The sequence below is a fragment of the Hemitrygon akajei genome, chromosome 6 (genome assembly GCF_048418815.1).
Source record: "Hemitrygon akajei chromosome 6, sHemAka1.3, whole genome shotgun sequence".
In the NCBI taxonomy this organism is placed as follows: Eukaryota; Metazoa; Chordata; class Chondrichthyes; order Myliobatiformes; family Dasyatidae; genus Hemitrygon; species Hemitrygon akajei.
Window position 1 is genome coordinate 10392719 of NC_133129.1, and position 18493 is coordinate 10411211.

The following is an 18493-nucleotide window of genomic DNA, read 5'->3' on the forward strand; positions in this document are numbered from 1 at the left end:
GTCTGATCAGGGACAGTCAGCATGGCTTTGTGAAGGGCAGATCGTGCCTAACAAGCCTGATAGAGTTCTTTGAGGAGGTGACCAGGCATATAGATGAGGGTAGTGTAGTGGATGTGATCTACATGGATTTTAGTAAGGCATTTGACAAGGTTCTACAGGGTAGGCTTATTCAGAAAGTCAGAAGGCATGGGATCCAGGGAAGTTTGGCCAGGTGGATTCAGAATTGGCTCGCCTGCAGAAGGCAGAGGTTGTGTTGGAGGGAGTACATTCAGATTGGAGGGTTGTGACTAGTGGTGTCCCACAAGGATTGGTTCTGGGACCTCTACTTTTGGTGATTTTTATTAACGACCTGGATGTGGGGGTAGAAGGGTGGGTTGGCAAGTTTGCAGACGACACAAAGGTTGGTGGTGTTGTAGATAGTGTAGAGGATTGTCGAAGATTGCAGAGAGACATTGATAGGATGCAGAAGTGGGCTGAGAAGTGGCAGATGGAGTTCAACACGGAGAAGTGTGAGGTGGTACAGTTTGGAAGGACAAACTCCAAGGCAGAGTACAAAGTAAATGGCAGGATACTTGGTAGTGTGGAGGAGCAGAGGGATCTGGGGGTACATGTCCACAGATCCCTGAAAGTTGCCTCACAGGTAGATAGGATAGTTAAGAAAGCTTATGGGGTGTTAGCTTTCATAAGTCGAGGGTAGAGTTTAAGAGACGCGATGTAATGATGCAGCTCTATAAAACTCTAGTTAGGCCACACTTGGAGTACTGTGTCCAGTTCTGGTCGCTAGGAAGGATGTGGAAGCATTGGAAAGGGTGCAGAGGAGATTTACCAGGATGCTGCCTGGTTTAGAGAGTATGGATTATGATCAGAGATTAAGGGAGCTAGGGCTTCACTCTTTGGAGAGAAGGAGGATGAGAGGAGACATGATAGAGGTGTACAAGATATTAAGAGGAATAGACAGAGTGGACAGCCAGCATCTCTTCCCCAGGGCACCACTACTCAGTACAAGAGGACATGGCTTTAAGGTAAGGGGAGGGAAGTTCAAGGGGGATATTAGAGGAAGGTTTTTCACTCAGAGAGTGGTTGGTGCGTGGAATGCACTGCCTGAGTCAGTGGTGGAGGCAGATACACTAGTGAAGTTTAAGAGACTACTAGACAGGTATATGGAGGAATTTAAGGTGGGGGGTTATATGGGAGGCAGGGTTTGAGGGTCGGCACAACATTGTGGGCTGAAGGGCCTGTAATGTGCTGTACTATTCAATGTTCTATTGACATAAAAAAGGACACTAAGAGCTTTTTTAAATATATGAAGAATAGAAGAGTGAGACGGGTAGATATAGGACCGATTGAAAATGATGCTGGAGAAATTATAATGGGTAACAAAGAGATGGCAGAGGAACTAAATGAGTATTTTGCATCAGTCTTCACAGTGGAAGACATTAGCAACATACCTGATAGCCAGAGGTCTCAGGGAATAGAATTAGGTACAGTCAAGATTACTAGAGAGAAAGTGCTTGAGAAGCTAAATGGACTAAGGATAGATAAGTCTCCCGGACCGGATGAGATGCATCCACAGGTTCTGAAGGAGGTGGCTTTGGAGATTGTGGAGGCATTGGAAATAATCTTCCAGGAATCAGTAGACTCTGGCACGGTTCTGGAGGACTGGAAGGTCGCAAATGTATTTCCGCTGTTTAAGAAAGGGGGGAGGCAGCAAAAAGAAAATTATAAACCTATTAGTCTGACATCGGTAGTTGGAAAGTTACTGGAGTCGATCTTCAAGGATGAGATTATGAATTACCTTGAGGTGCATGACAAAATAGGCCCAAGCCAACATGGTTTCATGAAGGGAAGATCCTGCCTCACCAACCTATTGGAATTTTTTGCGGTAATCTCAAATAAAATTGACAAGGGAGAGGCTGTGGATGTTGTGTAGTTGGATTTTCAAAAGGCCTTCAATAAGGTGCCACAGAAGAGGCTGCTTAATAAGATGAGGGCCCATGGAATTACAGGAAAGATATTGCAATGGGTGGAGCATTGGCTGATAGGCAGATAGCAAAGAGTGGGAATATAGGGATCCTATTCTGGTTGGTTGCTGGTTACAAGTGGTGTTCCGCAGAGGTTGGTGTTGGGGCCTCTTCTTTATACACTGTATATCGATGATCTAGATTATGGATTAAATGGTTTTATGGCTAAGTTTGCAGATGACACCAAGATAGGTGGAAGAGCAGGAAGTGTTGAAGAAACGGAAAGGTTGCAGAGAGACTTAGTCAGTTTAGAAGAGTGGGCAAAGAAATGGCAGATGAGATACAATGTTGAGAAATGTATAGTTGTACATTTTGGAAGAAGAAATAATCAGGCAGATTATTATTTAGATGGGGAGAAAATTCAAAAATCGTAAGTGCAGAGGGACTTGGGGTTTCTTGTGCAGGATACCCTAAAGGTTAACCACCAGGTTGGATCGGCAGTAAGGAAAGCGAATGCTGTGTTGGCATTCATTTCAAGAGGAATAGTGTATAAGAGTAAGGAGGTGTTGATGAGGCTCTATGGGGCACTGGTGAGACCTTATTTGGAATACTCTGTGCAGTTTTGGACCCCCTATCTTAGAAAGGATGTGCTGATGTTGGAGAGAGTTCAGAGAAGATTCACGAGGATGATTCCTGGAATGCAGGGACTAACGTGTGAGGAGCGTTTGTTGGCTCTTGGATTGTATTCATTCGAGTATAGAAGAATGAGAGGGGATTTCATAGAAACATTTCGAATGTTGAAAGGGTTGGACAGAGTAGATGTGGAAAGGCTGTTTCCCTTGGTGGGTGAGTCCAGGACAAGAGGTCACAGTCTTAGAATCAGAGGGTACCCATTTAAAACAGAGATGAGGAGAATTTTTTTTAGCCAGAGGGTTGTGGATTTATGGAATTTGTTGCCACATACAGCTGTGGAGGCCCGATCATTGAGGGTTTTTAAGGAGGAGATTAACAGGTATCTAATTAGTCAGGGTATCAAGGGATATGGGGAAAAAGCCAGCAATTGGAACTAGATGGGAGAATAGTTTAGCTCATGGTGGAGTGGTGGAGCAGACTCGATGGGCCGAATGGCCTACGTCTGCTCCTTTGTCTTGTGAGCTTGAGAATAGGCCAGGGTTAATAGGTGGGTTGTTGGAGACACGGCTCGGAGCTGTATCTCTAAATAAATATAAACAGATAAACAAATTAAGCAATACTTGTTTTCCTGATTCCCACATCAATGAATTTGTTAACCAACAGCCCACAATACACGCAAGTGAAGGAGATATGTCATACTTACCACACGTTGTAATATTGCAACAGGGATCACTGACATTCACAGAATAAATAGGGGCTTCTCCATACTTATCACACGTGCGAGGATGGGCACATTTTGTTTCATCACAGGAAAGCTAATAAAAGAAAAGAAAATATTTAAACTAATTCATTTCTTTACACTCTTCACTGATCAGGATTCCCTGAAAGTGCTATCTAGACACTAAAGTGCTTTCACATACAGTATAGATCGGGTAAATGCAAGCAGGTCATTGGGTTAAGGGTAAAAGGTGAAAAGTTTAAGGAGGATATGAAGGGAAGCTTCTTCACTCTGAGGGTTGTGAGAGTGTGGAGTGAGCTGCCAGTGCAAGTGGTGCGTGTGAGCTCGATTTCAATGCTTAAGAGAAGTTTGGATGGGTACATGGATGGTAGGGTTATGGTCCCGGTGCAGGTCGATGGTTCCAGGCAGTTTAAATGGTTCAGCACTGACTAGATGGGCTGAAGGGTCTGTTTCTGTGCCGTACTTTTCTGTGACTCTGTGACGACATGGTGCAGCAAACTCCCACTGATAGCAATAGGATGCAGGATCCTGGAAATGGATCAGGTGGAATCCTGAGGGGAGCTCTCTAAATTTCAGCAACACAGAGCTATTTGGCACTTCAGCATTCTGGGAACTGTAGTTGGGCACCTTGGCTTAAGACCCCCATAGTTCCACAGAACAGAAACCATATAACATTCCAGTTACCTCATCTGGAGTTTGCATTCATTCTGGACAACCTACAGGAAAGATACAGAGACTTTGGAGAAGGTGAAAAAGCTGTTTACCTGGATACTGCCCGGATTGGGGGGCTCGTACTATAAGGAGAGTTTGGACACACTCAGGTTGTTTACTCTGGCAAGGAAGGAGACCTGATGAAAGTTTGTAATTTTATAGGAGGCATAGATAGAGTTGCCCAGCAGTATCATCCTCTCAGGGTTGAAGCGTCTAATTCTAGAGGGCGTGCAGTTAAGATTTAAAGGAGAAACATAGGCAAGATGCTTTTACAGAGAGTGGTAAAGAATGGTGGTGTTGGGGGCAAATATGATAGTGGTGTTCAAGAGGCTCTGAAGAGAACGGAGGGATATGGACCATGTGCAGGCAGAAGGGATTAGGTGTCTTTAGCTTAATTACTTCAGCACAACCTTGTGCCTGTTCCTGTACTGTAGGTTCTATGTTCTAGAAGAAGGCCCTTCGGCCCATTACCCCATGCTAAAGAAGGCACCTACCTGAGTTCAAAGTCAAAGTCAAGGGTTGACAGATGCACAAGTACGTGTACGGATGGGTGTAATGAAAAACTTCCTCGCAGGAATATCACGGCCACAGAGAATCAGAGACCACAACATTCACAAGAAAAACATAAACTGAGCACACATGATACAAGAAAGAACACAACTAGAACAGATCGACTATAATCTATGAAGTGATTAGTGTTGTGCAGGTTGATCCAGAATTGAATGGATGCCTACACTTGGTCCATATCCCTCTAACATTTCCAACCCATATAGCTGTCCAAATGTCCACCATCAACTGCATGGAGAACTTACCCATGTCCTTCACCATTTTTATAATCTCGGTTTGGTCATCCCCTCTGCCTCTTCACTCCAGGGAAACAATGCTCACCAATCCACCCTCTCCTTACAACCTAAGCCCTTCAGTCCAGTAAAATTATTAATGAATCCTTTCTGCACCATTTCTAACTTAAGTATGGCAATCAGAACTGCACATAGTATTCAGATGCCTTCTTACCATCATCTTGTATGGCTAGAACAAGACATCCCAACCTTTGTACTCAAAGTCCCAACCAATGAAAGCAAGCATGCCGTATGCTATCCTCACCAATCTGTGAAGTTACTTTCAGAGAACTCCGTACTCCTAGATCTCTTTCATCTACCACACATGGTCCTGTCTGGTTTAACGGCCAGATGTAACTTGCACACTTGTCTGAGTTAAATTCTGATTGCCATTCTCTGGTCCACCTTCCCAACTGACATAGGTCCTCTTGTAACCTTAGACAGTCTTCTAAACTGTCCATTATATACCAATTTTGGTGCCATCTGCAAACTTACTAAACATGCCACCTACAGTCTCACCAAATATATATATATATATAGTAAACAGCAGTGGAACCAGCACCCCTCTGGTCACAGACACCCACAACTACCCTGGCCTCCCATCGTCACCCCACTTTTGGAACCAATTAGCCAGCTCTCCTCAGATCTCTTGTGCCTCAACCTCCTGAACCAATCTACAATGTGTGACCTTGACACATGGTTTTCATTAGTACTTCCCCAAATTCTTTCTCCCAACAAATTAATTTAACTGCTCTAGTCATAGAGTCATAGAAACGTACAACACAGAAGCAGGCCCTTTGGCCCATCTAGTCTCTGCCAAGCCATTTAAACTGCCTACTCCAATTAACCTGCACTGGGACCATAGCCCTCCATACCCCTACCTTCCATGTCCCTATCCAAACTTCTCTTAAAGATTGAAATTGAGCTCACGTGCTGGCAGCTCATTCCACACTCTCGAGATTCTTTGAGTGAAGAAGATACCCCTCAGGTGCCCCTTAAACTGTAGGTAGGTGACAAATGCACACACTACTTCAAATTTGGCCTCACCAATGTCTTATACAACTTCAACATAACATCCCATCTCCTGTACTCAGTACTTTGATTTATGAAGCCAATGAGACAAAACCTTTCTTTACGACCCTATCTACCTGTGATGCCTCTTTCAATAAATTATGGACCTGTATTCACAGATCACTTTGTTGTGCCACGTTCCTCAGTGCCCTACCGTTCACTGTGTAAGACCTTCTATAGTTGGTCCTACCTTGCAATTGTCTGCATTAAACTCCACCTGCCATTTGCAACCCTTTTCTCCAGCTGGACAGATCCCACTGCGAGCCATGCCAGGCTTCCTCGCTGTCCACTGCAACCTCAACAAAGATTGCTTTCTTCAAATGCCTTTAAATATGTTGCACATACACACACACAGTCACACACATGCACACTGATGCACATACATGCACACACACACACACACGTGCACACACTCACACGCACACACTCACTCACCCACACACTCACACACACACTCTCACACTCGTTTGTACATACACACACACACACACTCACATGCACACACACTCACCCACACACTCACACACACACTCTCACACTTGTTTGTACATACACACACACTCACACACACCCACATGTGCACACACTCACATGCACACACTCACACACACTCTCACACTCATTTGTACATACACACACACACTCTCACACTCGTTTGTACATATACACACACACGTGCACACACTCACACACACACACACTCACCCACACACTCACATGCGCACACACTCACACACACACTCTCACACTTGTTTGTACATACACACACACACTCACACACACCCACATGTGCACACACTCACACACACACTCTCACACTCATTTGTACACACACACACACTCACATTTGTTTGTACATACACACACACACTCACATACACCCACATGTGCACACACTCACACGCACACACACTCACCCACACACTCACACACACACTCACATGCGCACACACTCACATGCGCACACACTCACACACACACACTCTCACACTTGTTTGTACATACACACACACCCACATGTGCACACACTCACATGCACACACACTCACATGCACACACACTCACACACACACACACACACACACACACACACACACACACACACACACACACACACACACACACACACACACACACACAGAGTAAGCATTAGGTTTATTTGCCTCATACAATACAATTTCTAAGAGTTCTTGAGTTGAAGCCTTGCAGTTAACTGAGATTTCCCTAATACCCCGAGCCAATCCCCAGTACTGTGCCCATTCCACCATTACCTGCCCTTCTTTTCCAATGTTCACTTGACAATGGCAGAGCAAGTTAAAGACACATTCAGCACATTAACTGATTCAGGATACAAGAGCTCACAATATTTTTGTTACCCTAGAATTCTGTAGCAATTTGCTCATTAAATATGTTCTGAATTGGTCTCATAAATGGATGAGTCTCATAATTGGTCTCATAAGGTTGACAGGAGTGAAGGTAGGACTGATTAGAGATAAAAGTGGGAAGATGTGCCTGGAGGCTGTGGAAGTGAGCGAGGTCCTCAATGAATACTTCTCTTCGGTATTCACCAATGAGAGGGAACTTGATGACAGTGAGGACAATATGAGTGAGGTTGATGTTCTAGAGCATGTTGATATTAAGGGAGAGGAGGTGTTGGAGTTGTTAAAATACATCAGGATGGATAAGTCCCCAGGGCCTGATGGAATATTCCCCAGGCTGCTCCACGAGGCGAGGGAAGAGATTGCTGAGCCTCTGGCTAGGATCTTAATGTCCTCGTTGTCCACGGGAATGGTACCGGAGGATTGGAGGGAGGCGAATGTTGTCCCCTTGTTCAAAAAAGGTAGTAGGGATAGTCCAGGTAATTATAGACCAGTGAGCCTTACGTCTGTGGTGGGAAAGCTGTAGTAAAAGATTCTTAGAGATAGGATCTATGGGCATTTAGAGAATCATGGTCTGATCAGGGACAATCAGCACGGCTTTGTGAAGGGCAGATCGTGCCTAACGAGCTTGATAGAGTTCTTTGAGGAGGTGACCAGACATATAGATGAGGGTAGTGCAGTGGATGTGATCTACATGGATTTTAGTAAGGCATTTGACAATGTTCCACACGGTAGGCTTATTCAGAAAGTCAGAAGGCATGGGATCCAGGGAAGTTTGGCCAGGTGGATTCAGAATTGGTTTGCCTGCAGAAGGCAGAGGGTCGTGGTGGAGGGAGTACATTCAGATTGGAGGGTTGTTACTAGTGGTGTCCCACAAGGATCTGTTCTGAGACCTCTACTTTTCGTGATTTTTATGAACGACCTGGATGTGGGGGTAGAAGGGTAGGTTGGCAAGTTTGCAGACGACACAAAGGTTGGTGGTGTTGTAGATAGTGTAGAGGATTGTCAAAGATTGCAGAGAGACATTGATAGGATGCAGAAGTGGGCTGAGAAGTGGCAGATGGAGTTCAACCCGGAGAAGTGTGAGGTGGTACACTTTGGAAGGACAAACTCCAAGGCAGATTACAAAGTAAATGGCAGGATACTTGGTGGTGTGGAGGAGCAGAGGGATCTGGGGGTACATGTCCACAGATCCCTGAAAGTTGCCTAACCGGTAGATAGGGTAGTTAAGAAAGCTTATGGGGTGTTAGCTTTCATAAGTCGAGAGATAGAGTTTAAGAGACGCGATGTAATGATGCAGCTCTATAAAACTCTAGTTAGGCCACACTTGGAGTACTGTGTCCAGTTCTGGTCGCCTCACTATAGGAAGGATGTGGAAGCATTAGAAAGGGTACAGAGGAGATTTACCAGGATGCTGCCTGGTTTACAGAGTATGGATTATGATCAGAGATTAAGGGAGCTAGGGCTTTACTCTTTGGAGAGAAGGAGGATGAGAGGAGACATGATAGAGGTATACAAGATATTAAGAGGAATAGACAGAGTGGACAGCCAGCTTCTCTTCCCCAGGGCACCACTGCTCAGTACAAGAGGACATGGCTTTAAGGTAAGGGGAGGGAAGTTCAAGGGGGATATTAGAGGAAGGTTTTTCACTCAGAGAGTGGTTGGTGCGTGGAATGCACTGCCTGAGTCAGTGGTGGAGGCAGATACACTAGTGAAGTTTAAGAGACTACTAGACAGGTATATGGAGGAATTTAAGGTGGGGGGTGATATGGGAGGCAGGGTTTGAGGGTTGGCACAACATTGTGGGCCGAAGGGCCTGTAATGTGCTGTACTATTCTATGTTCTATAAATAGTTATTTTAACATTGAAAACTACTTTTGGAATCTTTCACTAGGATGTGAATGTTTCTAATTTCAGGAGTGGAACAAATGATCTCAGTACTCACGGTTTGAGGAGTTGTCGTACTAGTGGAGATACCTCTAGTTCTGGGAACAGTTGAATTGGTCTCAGTAACCACAGTTTCAGGAGTTGTGTTGGTGGAGATACCCGTTCCAGGAGTGCTGTAGCTGGTGACCACAGGTACAGCAGTGAGCAGATCATTGCCAGTGGTCTCAGGAGCAGTGGGATTCTTGCTGTGGCCAATTCTTTCCAGAGCAGTTGTGTTTGTCCTGGAGCCCTTTATCTCAGAAGTGCCTGCAATAGATTTGACAGCTGCTGCTTCAGGCGTTTTTGTTGACCTGGTGAGGCCCAATTCCAATGCTCTTGCATTGCTTTTGGTTTTCCGTGTCTTCAGACCCATGAAAGTAATGATATTGTCCATTATCATGTGGTTCCTGATATTCCTGTGGGCACTAAGCACTTCACGGAAGTTTACAGAGGGTGCAGCATCTCTGATTTCAGGAGTTGTTGTATTGGGTTCGATGCTAAAGCTTTCACGGACCTGTGCGTTGATGATCATATCCAAGGTCATTTGATCTGTTGTATTGAGCTCATAGTTCATAGTTTCAGGGGCAGTAGTATTGGTGGAGCTGCTCCACACTCCAGAAACAGTTCGATGTGCAGCCATTTTCCTTTGTTCAGCTGCACTAGTTCCAGGAGGGGCTGACTCAGTATAATTCCCCATTGATAAATGGACATTAATGTCCCTAATTCCACGATCAGATACACTGATGCAGCTGTGCTTTGTTCCAAGAGATGTTGTATGGGTGTGGACCTCCCTAGGTTCAGGTGTGGTTGCACTGGTTTGGATGAAGGCAGTTTCAGGACCCATCGCATCGGAGTGCATGACACGCGAATCAGGAGTGGTTGCATTGGTGTAAGTAGCAGTGTTTTCAGGAGAAGTTGCATTAATATTGATTACACTGATTTCACCACTGGCGCATACAATGCTATCTTCAGGACCCGCTGCACTGGTGTGAGGATGCCAGCTTTCAGGGGAAGTTACACCGGCTTGTGAACCAGTCACTTGAGCAGGGCTTGCACTTGTGTCAGTGAAACTCACTTCCTGAACTGTTGCACTAGCGTGGTTGATGCTAATTTCAGTTCCGTAACTACTGGTAGTTGTAGGAGAATTTTCATTGGTGCTGCTGACATGAATTTCATTTGCCGTTGCATTAATGTAGGTGTTGCTAGTTTTAAGAACAGGTGTATCTGTGCGGTCGACATTAGAATCGAAAGCAGTTCTATTGGTTTGTGGGTTGTCAGTCTCAGGACAGTTTCGATTGACGTGGGTGAGACGATGTTCAGGTGGAGAAGTGCTGGTGATGCTAGTTTCGTTGACAGGGGTGGCAGTTTCAGGGGCAGATGTACTGGTGAAGGTTTCACGGGTGGGGGTTGCATTATTCTTGATAGGAGCCGCTTTGCTTGCAGCGGTCTGAGCAATTGTTGCTTTGTTGTAGAGGCCAGCAATTTCAGGAGAGACTGCGTCAGTGTGGGTAATGCTAGTTTCCGTGGCTGCATCGGAGAGCATGCCGCTCGCTTCACCAGCCGTTGTGTTGACATAGAGGATGCCAGCTTCCCAGGTAGTTATATTAGAATGGATATGAGGTTCAACAAGAGCTGATTTTTTCTCCCTGTGTCTAGTTCCATTGAGAGATGCACTGGTATGTATTTCCCTACTGGTTGCACCAGGGTGGCTGACATGAATTGCCTGAGCTGTTGCATTAGTGTGGACCACAGTACTTACACTGACATAGGCAGCTCTAGGTTTAGCAGAGAAATTATCGGGGTTGGTGCTGGCTTTCGGACTGGCGGCATTGACGTGGGTGACGTTAGATTCAGGAGCAGCTACGTCGATGCCAGTTCGAGGAGCGCTGAAACCAGGAGAGGTTGCATTGTTGAGGGTGACGGCAGATTCAGGACTGGTGGGGGTATCAACAATTTCAGCAGAAGTTCCATTGTAATGGCTGCCTCTTGCTTCGGGAACTCTTGCAGTGGTGTAGCTGGTGTTAGTTTCATGGTTGGTGGTATTAATGTCAATGACACTACCATCAGGAACAGCTTTATCGGGCTGGATGTCACTATTTTCAGGAGGGGCTGAATTATGGGTTATTCTGGATCCTGGGGTGTTTGCAGTGATGTGGACAATTCCAGCTGTCGTGGTGTAGGTGCCACTAATTTCAGAAGTTCTACCAGTTAAAACGATGCTAGTTTCAGGACTGTTGTGGGCATCACTTGCTTTAGAAACATTGGTGTGGATGATGGTGGGTGCTGGACGTAAGAGATTTGCTTTGAGAGCTGCAGTGGTGTGGGTGTCACGAGGTTGAGGAGTGGTCTCATTTTCCCAGCTGCTCCTAGCTTCGATATAGGTCATATTGGTGAAGGTGACACTGGCTTCAGGGAATTTCACGTTAATTTCAGGGAATGCATTGGTGTGGTTATGCGTTGCATCAGTGTGAGTGAATCTAGTTTCTGGAGCAGACGTATTGATGAGTGTAACACTAGTTTTGGCAGCAGCTGCATGGGTTTCCATCTTCTTATCTTTGGGAGCTTTTGCAGTGATTTCCCTGATGTTTCTCAGGTTCCTGGGGGTGATTTTGATTATGACTCTTTCCCTTGATTCAGAGGTTATTGGATCAGCAGAAGAATGAGGAATTTCTGGAACATCCGAGTCTTTGCTCATTGTTAGTGGAGCAGTTTTATAGCCACTAAGCGCATTCCTTGTATCCTGAACACTTTTATCACTGTGGAATCTTCTGGTATCCCAAATAATTATATTGTCATGGTTCCTTATAGATTCAAAAGCAGATGTATCAACATTGTTGGACAAAGTTCCTGGAGTGGCTTTGTTAATGCTGCGAGTCTCATGGAAAACTGAGACCGTGTCATTACCTGTGATCGCTGGTGTGGCTCTATAGTTGACACCTGTAGTTTCAGAACTAGCTGTATGTGTGTGAATGATTCCAGTTTCAGGACCAATTACATTGGCGTGATTGTCAGTACGTTCAGGATTGGCTGCATGAGCTTGGGGTTCCCTAGTCTCAGGATACCTTGCAGTGGCATGGGACTCCCTTGTTGCCAAATTGGTTGCATTGTTGTAGGTGGCTGTAATTTCATGAACAGCTATTTTCAACTGCATACCTTCAGTTGCAGGAGAAGCTGTACTGGGGTAATTTTCCAGAGTAGTAGTGTTGCGTTTGTCTTCGATTCTGCTTGTATTGTGAGTAGTTTCATTAAGGAGAATACCCATAGTTCCAGGAGCAGTTTCGTTAGTGTGGCTGCTTCCTATTGGGTGAATGGTACTTTTTCTGGTATCCCTGTCTTCTGGAGTTCTACTGGTCGAGATTTTGACAGTATCAAAAGGCTCTGCGGTGGAGTGGGCGCCCAACATTAGAGGGGTCATGTCATTGGTGGAGAGTTCCTTATTAACAATGATGTGACTTACCACAGTTTCTGAAGCAGTTTCATTTTTATTGGTGGCCGTAGCTGAGGAAGAGTTTGCATGGTTCTCAGTGAGTTTGGGTTCAAATGAGTGTGAACTGGAGCCGGTGGCCAAGGATTCACTCTCAGCTTCTGGTTCCATTCCAAGTGATGTTGCAGGTGAGTTACCTAGAGAAGTAAGAAATGTTCTACTGATTTGAATTTGAATTTTGTCTGTCTTGAAAGATATCCTTTGAATTATAATGGAAACTTTAGCAACATTTATTTATAATATAATGATTCGTAATAGAATTATTCTTAAATTTAATTTATTATGAATAACCCACTTATTCATGATATAATTGCACCTTGGTCACTGGATTCCATTTCAAAATTCACTATGGACTGATGTAACAATCTTGTCTATAGAAGTACGTATCCACACTTACCTTAGACAGCACTGTGACAACAGTTACATTGGCCGGGATACTAGGGGTCCTCATTTTAGACAAAATGATTGGGGCCACAGGAGGGTGTGAGGTTACAACATGAAAGCTTTGGAACTCTGCCCACCTATCCACGCCCATATGCCAGTTTAAGGCCAGGCAATGCACTGCCTGAAACTCAGGCTCTGGTAGGTGGGTACTTGCTGACATTTAAATCAGTTAATGACATCCCAATTCCTGCATCACAGTCTGCCCAATGTCTCGTACAATGTTAATGACATCCCAATTCCTGTATCACAGTCTGCCCAACGTCTCGTACAATGTTAATGACATCCCAATTCCTGCATCACAGTCTGCCAACATCTCATACAATGTTAATGGCATCCCAATTCCTGTATCACAGCCTGCCCAACGTCTCGTACAATGTTAATGGCATCCCAATTCCTGCATCACAGTCTGCCCAACATCTCGTACAATATTAATGACATCCCAATTCCTGCATCACAGTCTGCCCAACGTCTCGTACAATTTTAATGGCATCCCAATTCCTGCATCACAGTCTGCCCAACGTCTCGTACAATGTTAATGACATCCCAATTCCTGCATCACAGTCTGCCCAACATCTCGTACAATATTAATGACATCCCAGTTCCTGCATCACAGTCTGCCCAACGTCTCGTACAATGTTAGTGACATCCCAATTCCTGCATCACAGTCTGCCCAACGTCTCGTACAATGTTAATGACATCCCAATTCCTGCATCACAGTCTGCCCAACATCTCGTACAATATTAATGACATCCCAGTTCCTGCATCACAGTCTGCCCAACGTCTCGTACAATGTTAGTGACATCCCAATTCCTGCATCACAGCCTGCCCAACGTCTCGTACAATGTTAGTGACATCCCAATTCCTGCATCACAGTCTGCCCAACATCTCGTACAATGTTAATGACATCCCAGTTCCTGCGTCACAGTCTGCCCAATGTCTCGTACAATGTTAGTGACATCCCAATTCCTGCATCACAGTCTGCCCAACATCTCGTACAATGTTAATGACATCCCAGTTCCTGCATCACAGTCTGCCCAACGTCTCGTACAATATTAATGACATCCCAGTTCCTGCATCACAGTCTGCCCAACGTCTCGTACAATATTAATGACATCCCAATTCCTGCATCACAGTCTGCCCAACATCTCGTACAATGTTAATGACATCCCAGTTCCTGCGTCACAGTCTGCCCAATGTCTCGTACAATGTTAGTGACATCCCAATTCCTGCATCACAGTCTGCCCAACATCTCGTACAATGTTAATGACATCCCAGTTCCTGCGTCACAGTCTGCCCAATGTCTCGTACAATGTTAGTGACATCCCAATTCCTGCATCACAGTCTGTCCAACGTTTCGTACAATGTTAGTGACATCCCAATTCCTGCATCACAGTCTGCCCAACATCTCGTACAATGTTAATGACATCCCAATTCCTGCATCACAGCCTGCCCAACGTCTCGTACAATGTTAATGACATCCCAATTCCTGTATCACAGTCTGCCCAACGTCTCGTACAATGTTAATGACATCCCAATTCCTGTATCACAGTCTGCCCAACATCTCGTACAATGTTAATGACATCCCAATTCCTGTATCACAGCCTGCCCAACGTCTCGTACAATGTTAATGACATCCCAATTCCTGTATCACAGCCTGCCCAACGTCTCGTACAATGTTAGTGACATCCCAATTCCTGCATCACAGCTTGCCCAACGTCTCGTACAATGTTAGTGACATCCCAATCCCTGCAGTGCAGTCTGCCCAACGTCTCGTACAATGTTAATGACATCCCAATCCCTGCAGTGCAGTCTAAAGTCTGGCAAGAGTTGACATTTTCATTATTTATTTTTATTTTATTTAGAGATACTGCATGGTGACAGGCCCTCCCAGCCCAGTGGGTCCCAACGCCCACTCATGTAACCAACTAACCCACCAACCGGTAAGCCTTTGAATTGTTGGAGCAAAGCAGAGCACCCAGAGGAAACTCGTGGGGTCATGAAGAGAATGTACAAACTCCTTACAGAGAGTGGTAGGAACTGGACCAGGGTTGCTGGCAATGTAATAGCCTGTGTTAACCCCTATGGTACTGTGCCAGCTACTTGAAAATGTCAAATTTTAGCCAATTATCACACTTTCTTTGATTTCATGTTTCAGACCCTAAATGAATCATTTCACTATTATTTGAACTCCCACAAAGTAAAGGAATGCCATTTTGATTAGCACCTTTGCAAACTTACAGTCAGCCAGATGCACACATCTGTGTGTTATTTCATCCAGTAGCATATCTTCTGGACAATATGGAAAACAGCCTTCAATTCTGTGGAAGAAAATGGGGACATGCCATTCAGTGAGATGATCAGGATGCTATTGTTACGGTGTAGGAGTTACACGAAAGGGGAAACTAGCATTGATTGATATCTTTCCCACAGGTGCTTGTACACTTCTCCAGTAACAATTAGAGTTGATAGTCACAGTAAAAACTACTGAGAGGATCATTGGGTCTCCTTCCTCCCAGTTGTGACATTTATTAGAAGCAGTGTAGACAAGGCACCCAAAAAGGCACTTTGGTTTTCAAGGGATATTGGAAACTTGGTTAGGAAAAAGAGAGATATCTACAATAAATATAGGCAGCTTGGAATAAATGAGGTACTTGAGGAATATAAAGAATGTAAGAAGAATCTTAAGAAAAAAATTAGAAAAGAAGATACGAGGTTATTTTGGCAAGTAAGGTGAAAATAAATCCAAAAGGTTTCTACAGTTATATTAATAGCAAAAGGATAATGATGGATAAAATTGGTCCCTTAGAGAATCAGAGTGGACAGCTATGTGTGGAGCCAAAAGAGATGGGGGAGATTTTGAACAATTTCTTTTCTTCGATATTCACTAAGGAGAAGGATATTGAATTGTGTAAGGTAAGGGAAACAAGTAGGGAAGTTATGGAAACTATGACAATTAAAGAGGAGGAAGTACTGGCGCTTTTAAGGAATATAAAAGTGGATAAATCTCCAGGTCCTGACAGGATATTCCCGAGGACCTTGAAGGAGGTTAGTGTAGAAATAGCAGGGGCTCTGACAGAAATATTTCAAATGTCATTAGAAACCAGGATGATGCAGGAGGATTGGCCTATTGCTCATGTGGTTCCATTGTTTAAAAAGGGTTCTAAGAGTAAACCTAGCAATTATAGGCCTGTCAGTTTGACGTCAGTGGTGGGTAAATTAATGGAGAGTATTCTTAGAGATAGTATATATAATTATCTGGATAGACAGGGTCTGATTAGGAACAGTCAACATGGATTTGTGCGTGGAAGGTCATGTTTGACAAATCTTAGTGAATTTTTTGAAGAGGTTACGAGGAAAGTTGACGTGAGTAAAAGAGTGGATGTTGTCTATGTGGACTTCAGTAAGGCCTTTGACAAGGTTCCACACAGAAGGTTAGTTAGGAAGGTTCAATCATTAGGTATTAATATTGAAGTAGTAAAATGGATTCAACAGTGGCTGGATGGGAGATGCCAGAGAGTAGTGGTGGATAACTGTTTGTCAGGTTGGAGGCCAGTGACTAGTGGTGTGCCTCAGGGATCTGTACTGGGTCCAATGTTATTTGTCATATACATTAATGATTTGGATGATGGGGTGGTAAATTGGATTAGTAAGTATGCAGATGATACTAAGGTAGGTGGCGTTGTGGATAATGAAGTAGGTTTTCAAAGTTTGCAGAGAGATTTAGGCCAGTTAGAAGAGTGGGCTGAGCGATGGCAGATGGAGTTTAATGCTGATAAGTGTGAGGTGCTACATTTTGGTAGGAATAATCCAAATAGGACATAGATGGTAAATGGTAGGGCATTGAAGAATGCAGTAGAACAGAGTGATCTAGGAATAATGGTGCATAGTTCCCTGAAGGTGGAATCTCGTGTGGATAGGGTGGTGAAGAAAGCTTTTGGTATGTTGGCCTTTATAAATCAGAGCATTGAGTATAGGAGTTGGGATGTAATGTTAAAATTGTACAAGGCATTGATAAGGCTGAATTTGGAGTATGGTGTACAGTTCCGGTCACCGAGTTATAGGAAAGATGTCAACAAAATAGAGAGAGTACAGAGAAGATTTACTAGAATGTTACCTGGGTTTCAGCACTTAAGTTACAGGGAAAGGTCAAACAAGTTAGGTCTTTATTCTTTGGTGCGTAGAAGGTTGAGGGGGGCTTGATAGGGGTATTTAAAATAATGAGGAGGATAGGTAGAGTTGACGTGGATAGGCTTTTTCCATTGAGAGTAGGGGAGATTCAAACAAGAGGACATGAGTTGAGAGTTAAGGGGCAAAAGTTTAGACGGTAACACGAGGGGGAACTTCTTTACTCAGAGAGTGGTAGCTGTGTGGAACGAGCTTCCAGTAGAAGTGGTAGAGGCAGGTTTGGTATTGTAATTTAAAGTAAAATTGGATAGGTATATGGACAGGAAAGGAACGGAGGGTTGTGGGCTGAGTGCGGATCAGTGGGACTAGGTGAGAGTAAGCGTTCGGCACAGACTAGAAGGGCCGAGATGGCCTTTTTCTGTGCTGTAATTGTTATATGGTTATAAAACATCCCACCCACGTCACAATCTCTCTGACCCACTACCGCCAGGAAGGAGTTACAGGAGCATAGGGACTAGAACGGTCACACTGAATAACAGCTTTTTCCCTCAGGCTGTGAGACTAATGAGCACCCTGCCACCACCGAGGTCTCGTCGCTGTTTACTTGAACTTACAGCACCAAGTGATACTTGGATGGCTCAGGGGCAGGAATGGTTAATTCCAGTGCCAGGCTCTAGATGTTTCAGAAAGGACAGGGAGGGAGGCAAAAGAGGTGGGGATATGGCACTGTTGATCAGAGATAGTGTCACGGCTGCAGAAAAGAAGATAGTCATGGAGGGGTTGTCTACGGAGTCTCTGTGGGTGGAAGTTAGGAACAGGAAGGGGTTAATAACTCTGCAGGGTGTTTTTTATGGACCACCCAATAGTAAAATGGATGTCGAGGAGCAGATAGGGAGACAGATTCCGGAAAGGTGTAATAATAACAAGGTTGTTGTGGTGGGAAATTTTAATTTCCCGAATATTGATTGGCATCTTCCTAGAGCAAAGGGGGTTAGATGGGGTGGAGTTTGTTAGGTGTGTTCAGGAAGGTTTCCTGACACGATATGGAGAGACGCCTACAAAAGGAGAAGCTGTACTTGATCTGATATTGAGAAATGAACCTGGTCAGGTGTCAGGTCTCTCAGTGGGAGAGCATTTTGGAGACAGTGATCACAATTCTATCTCATTTACCATAGCATTGG

General features: G+C 44.5%; 1 protein-coding gene across 1 annotated transcript in view; it reads right to left on the reverse strand.

Annotated features, from left to right (window-relative positions):
* LOC140728850 (uncharacterized) overlaps nt 1–18493 on the reverse strand; it is a 235780-nt gene that overhangs the window by 141636 nt on the left and 75651 nt on the right. The window contains exons 20-22 of the mRNA XM_073047854.1: nt 15426–15505; nt 9279–12880; nt 3298–3409 (exon numbers count right to left, since the gene is read on the reverse strand). Coding sequence (XP_072903955.1) covers nt 3298–3409; nt 9279–12880; nt 15426–15505 — 3794 coding nt within the window. The remainder of the gene's footprint in view (nt 1–3297; nt 3410–9278; nt 12881–15425; nt 15506–18493) is intronic.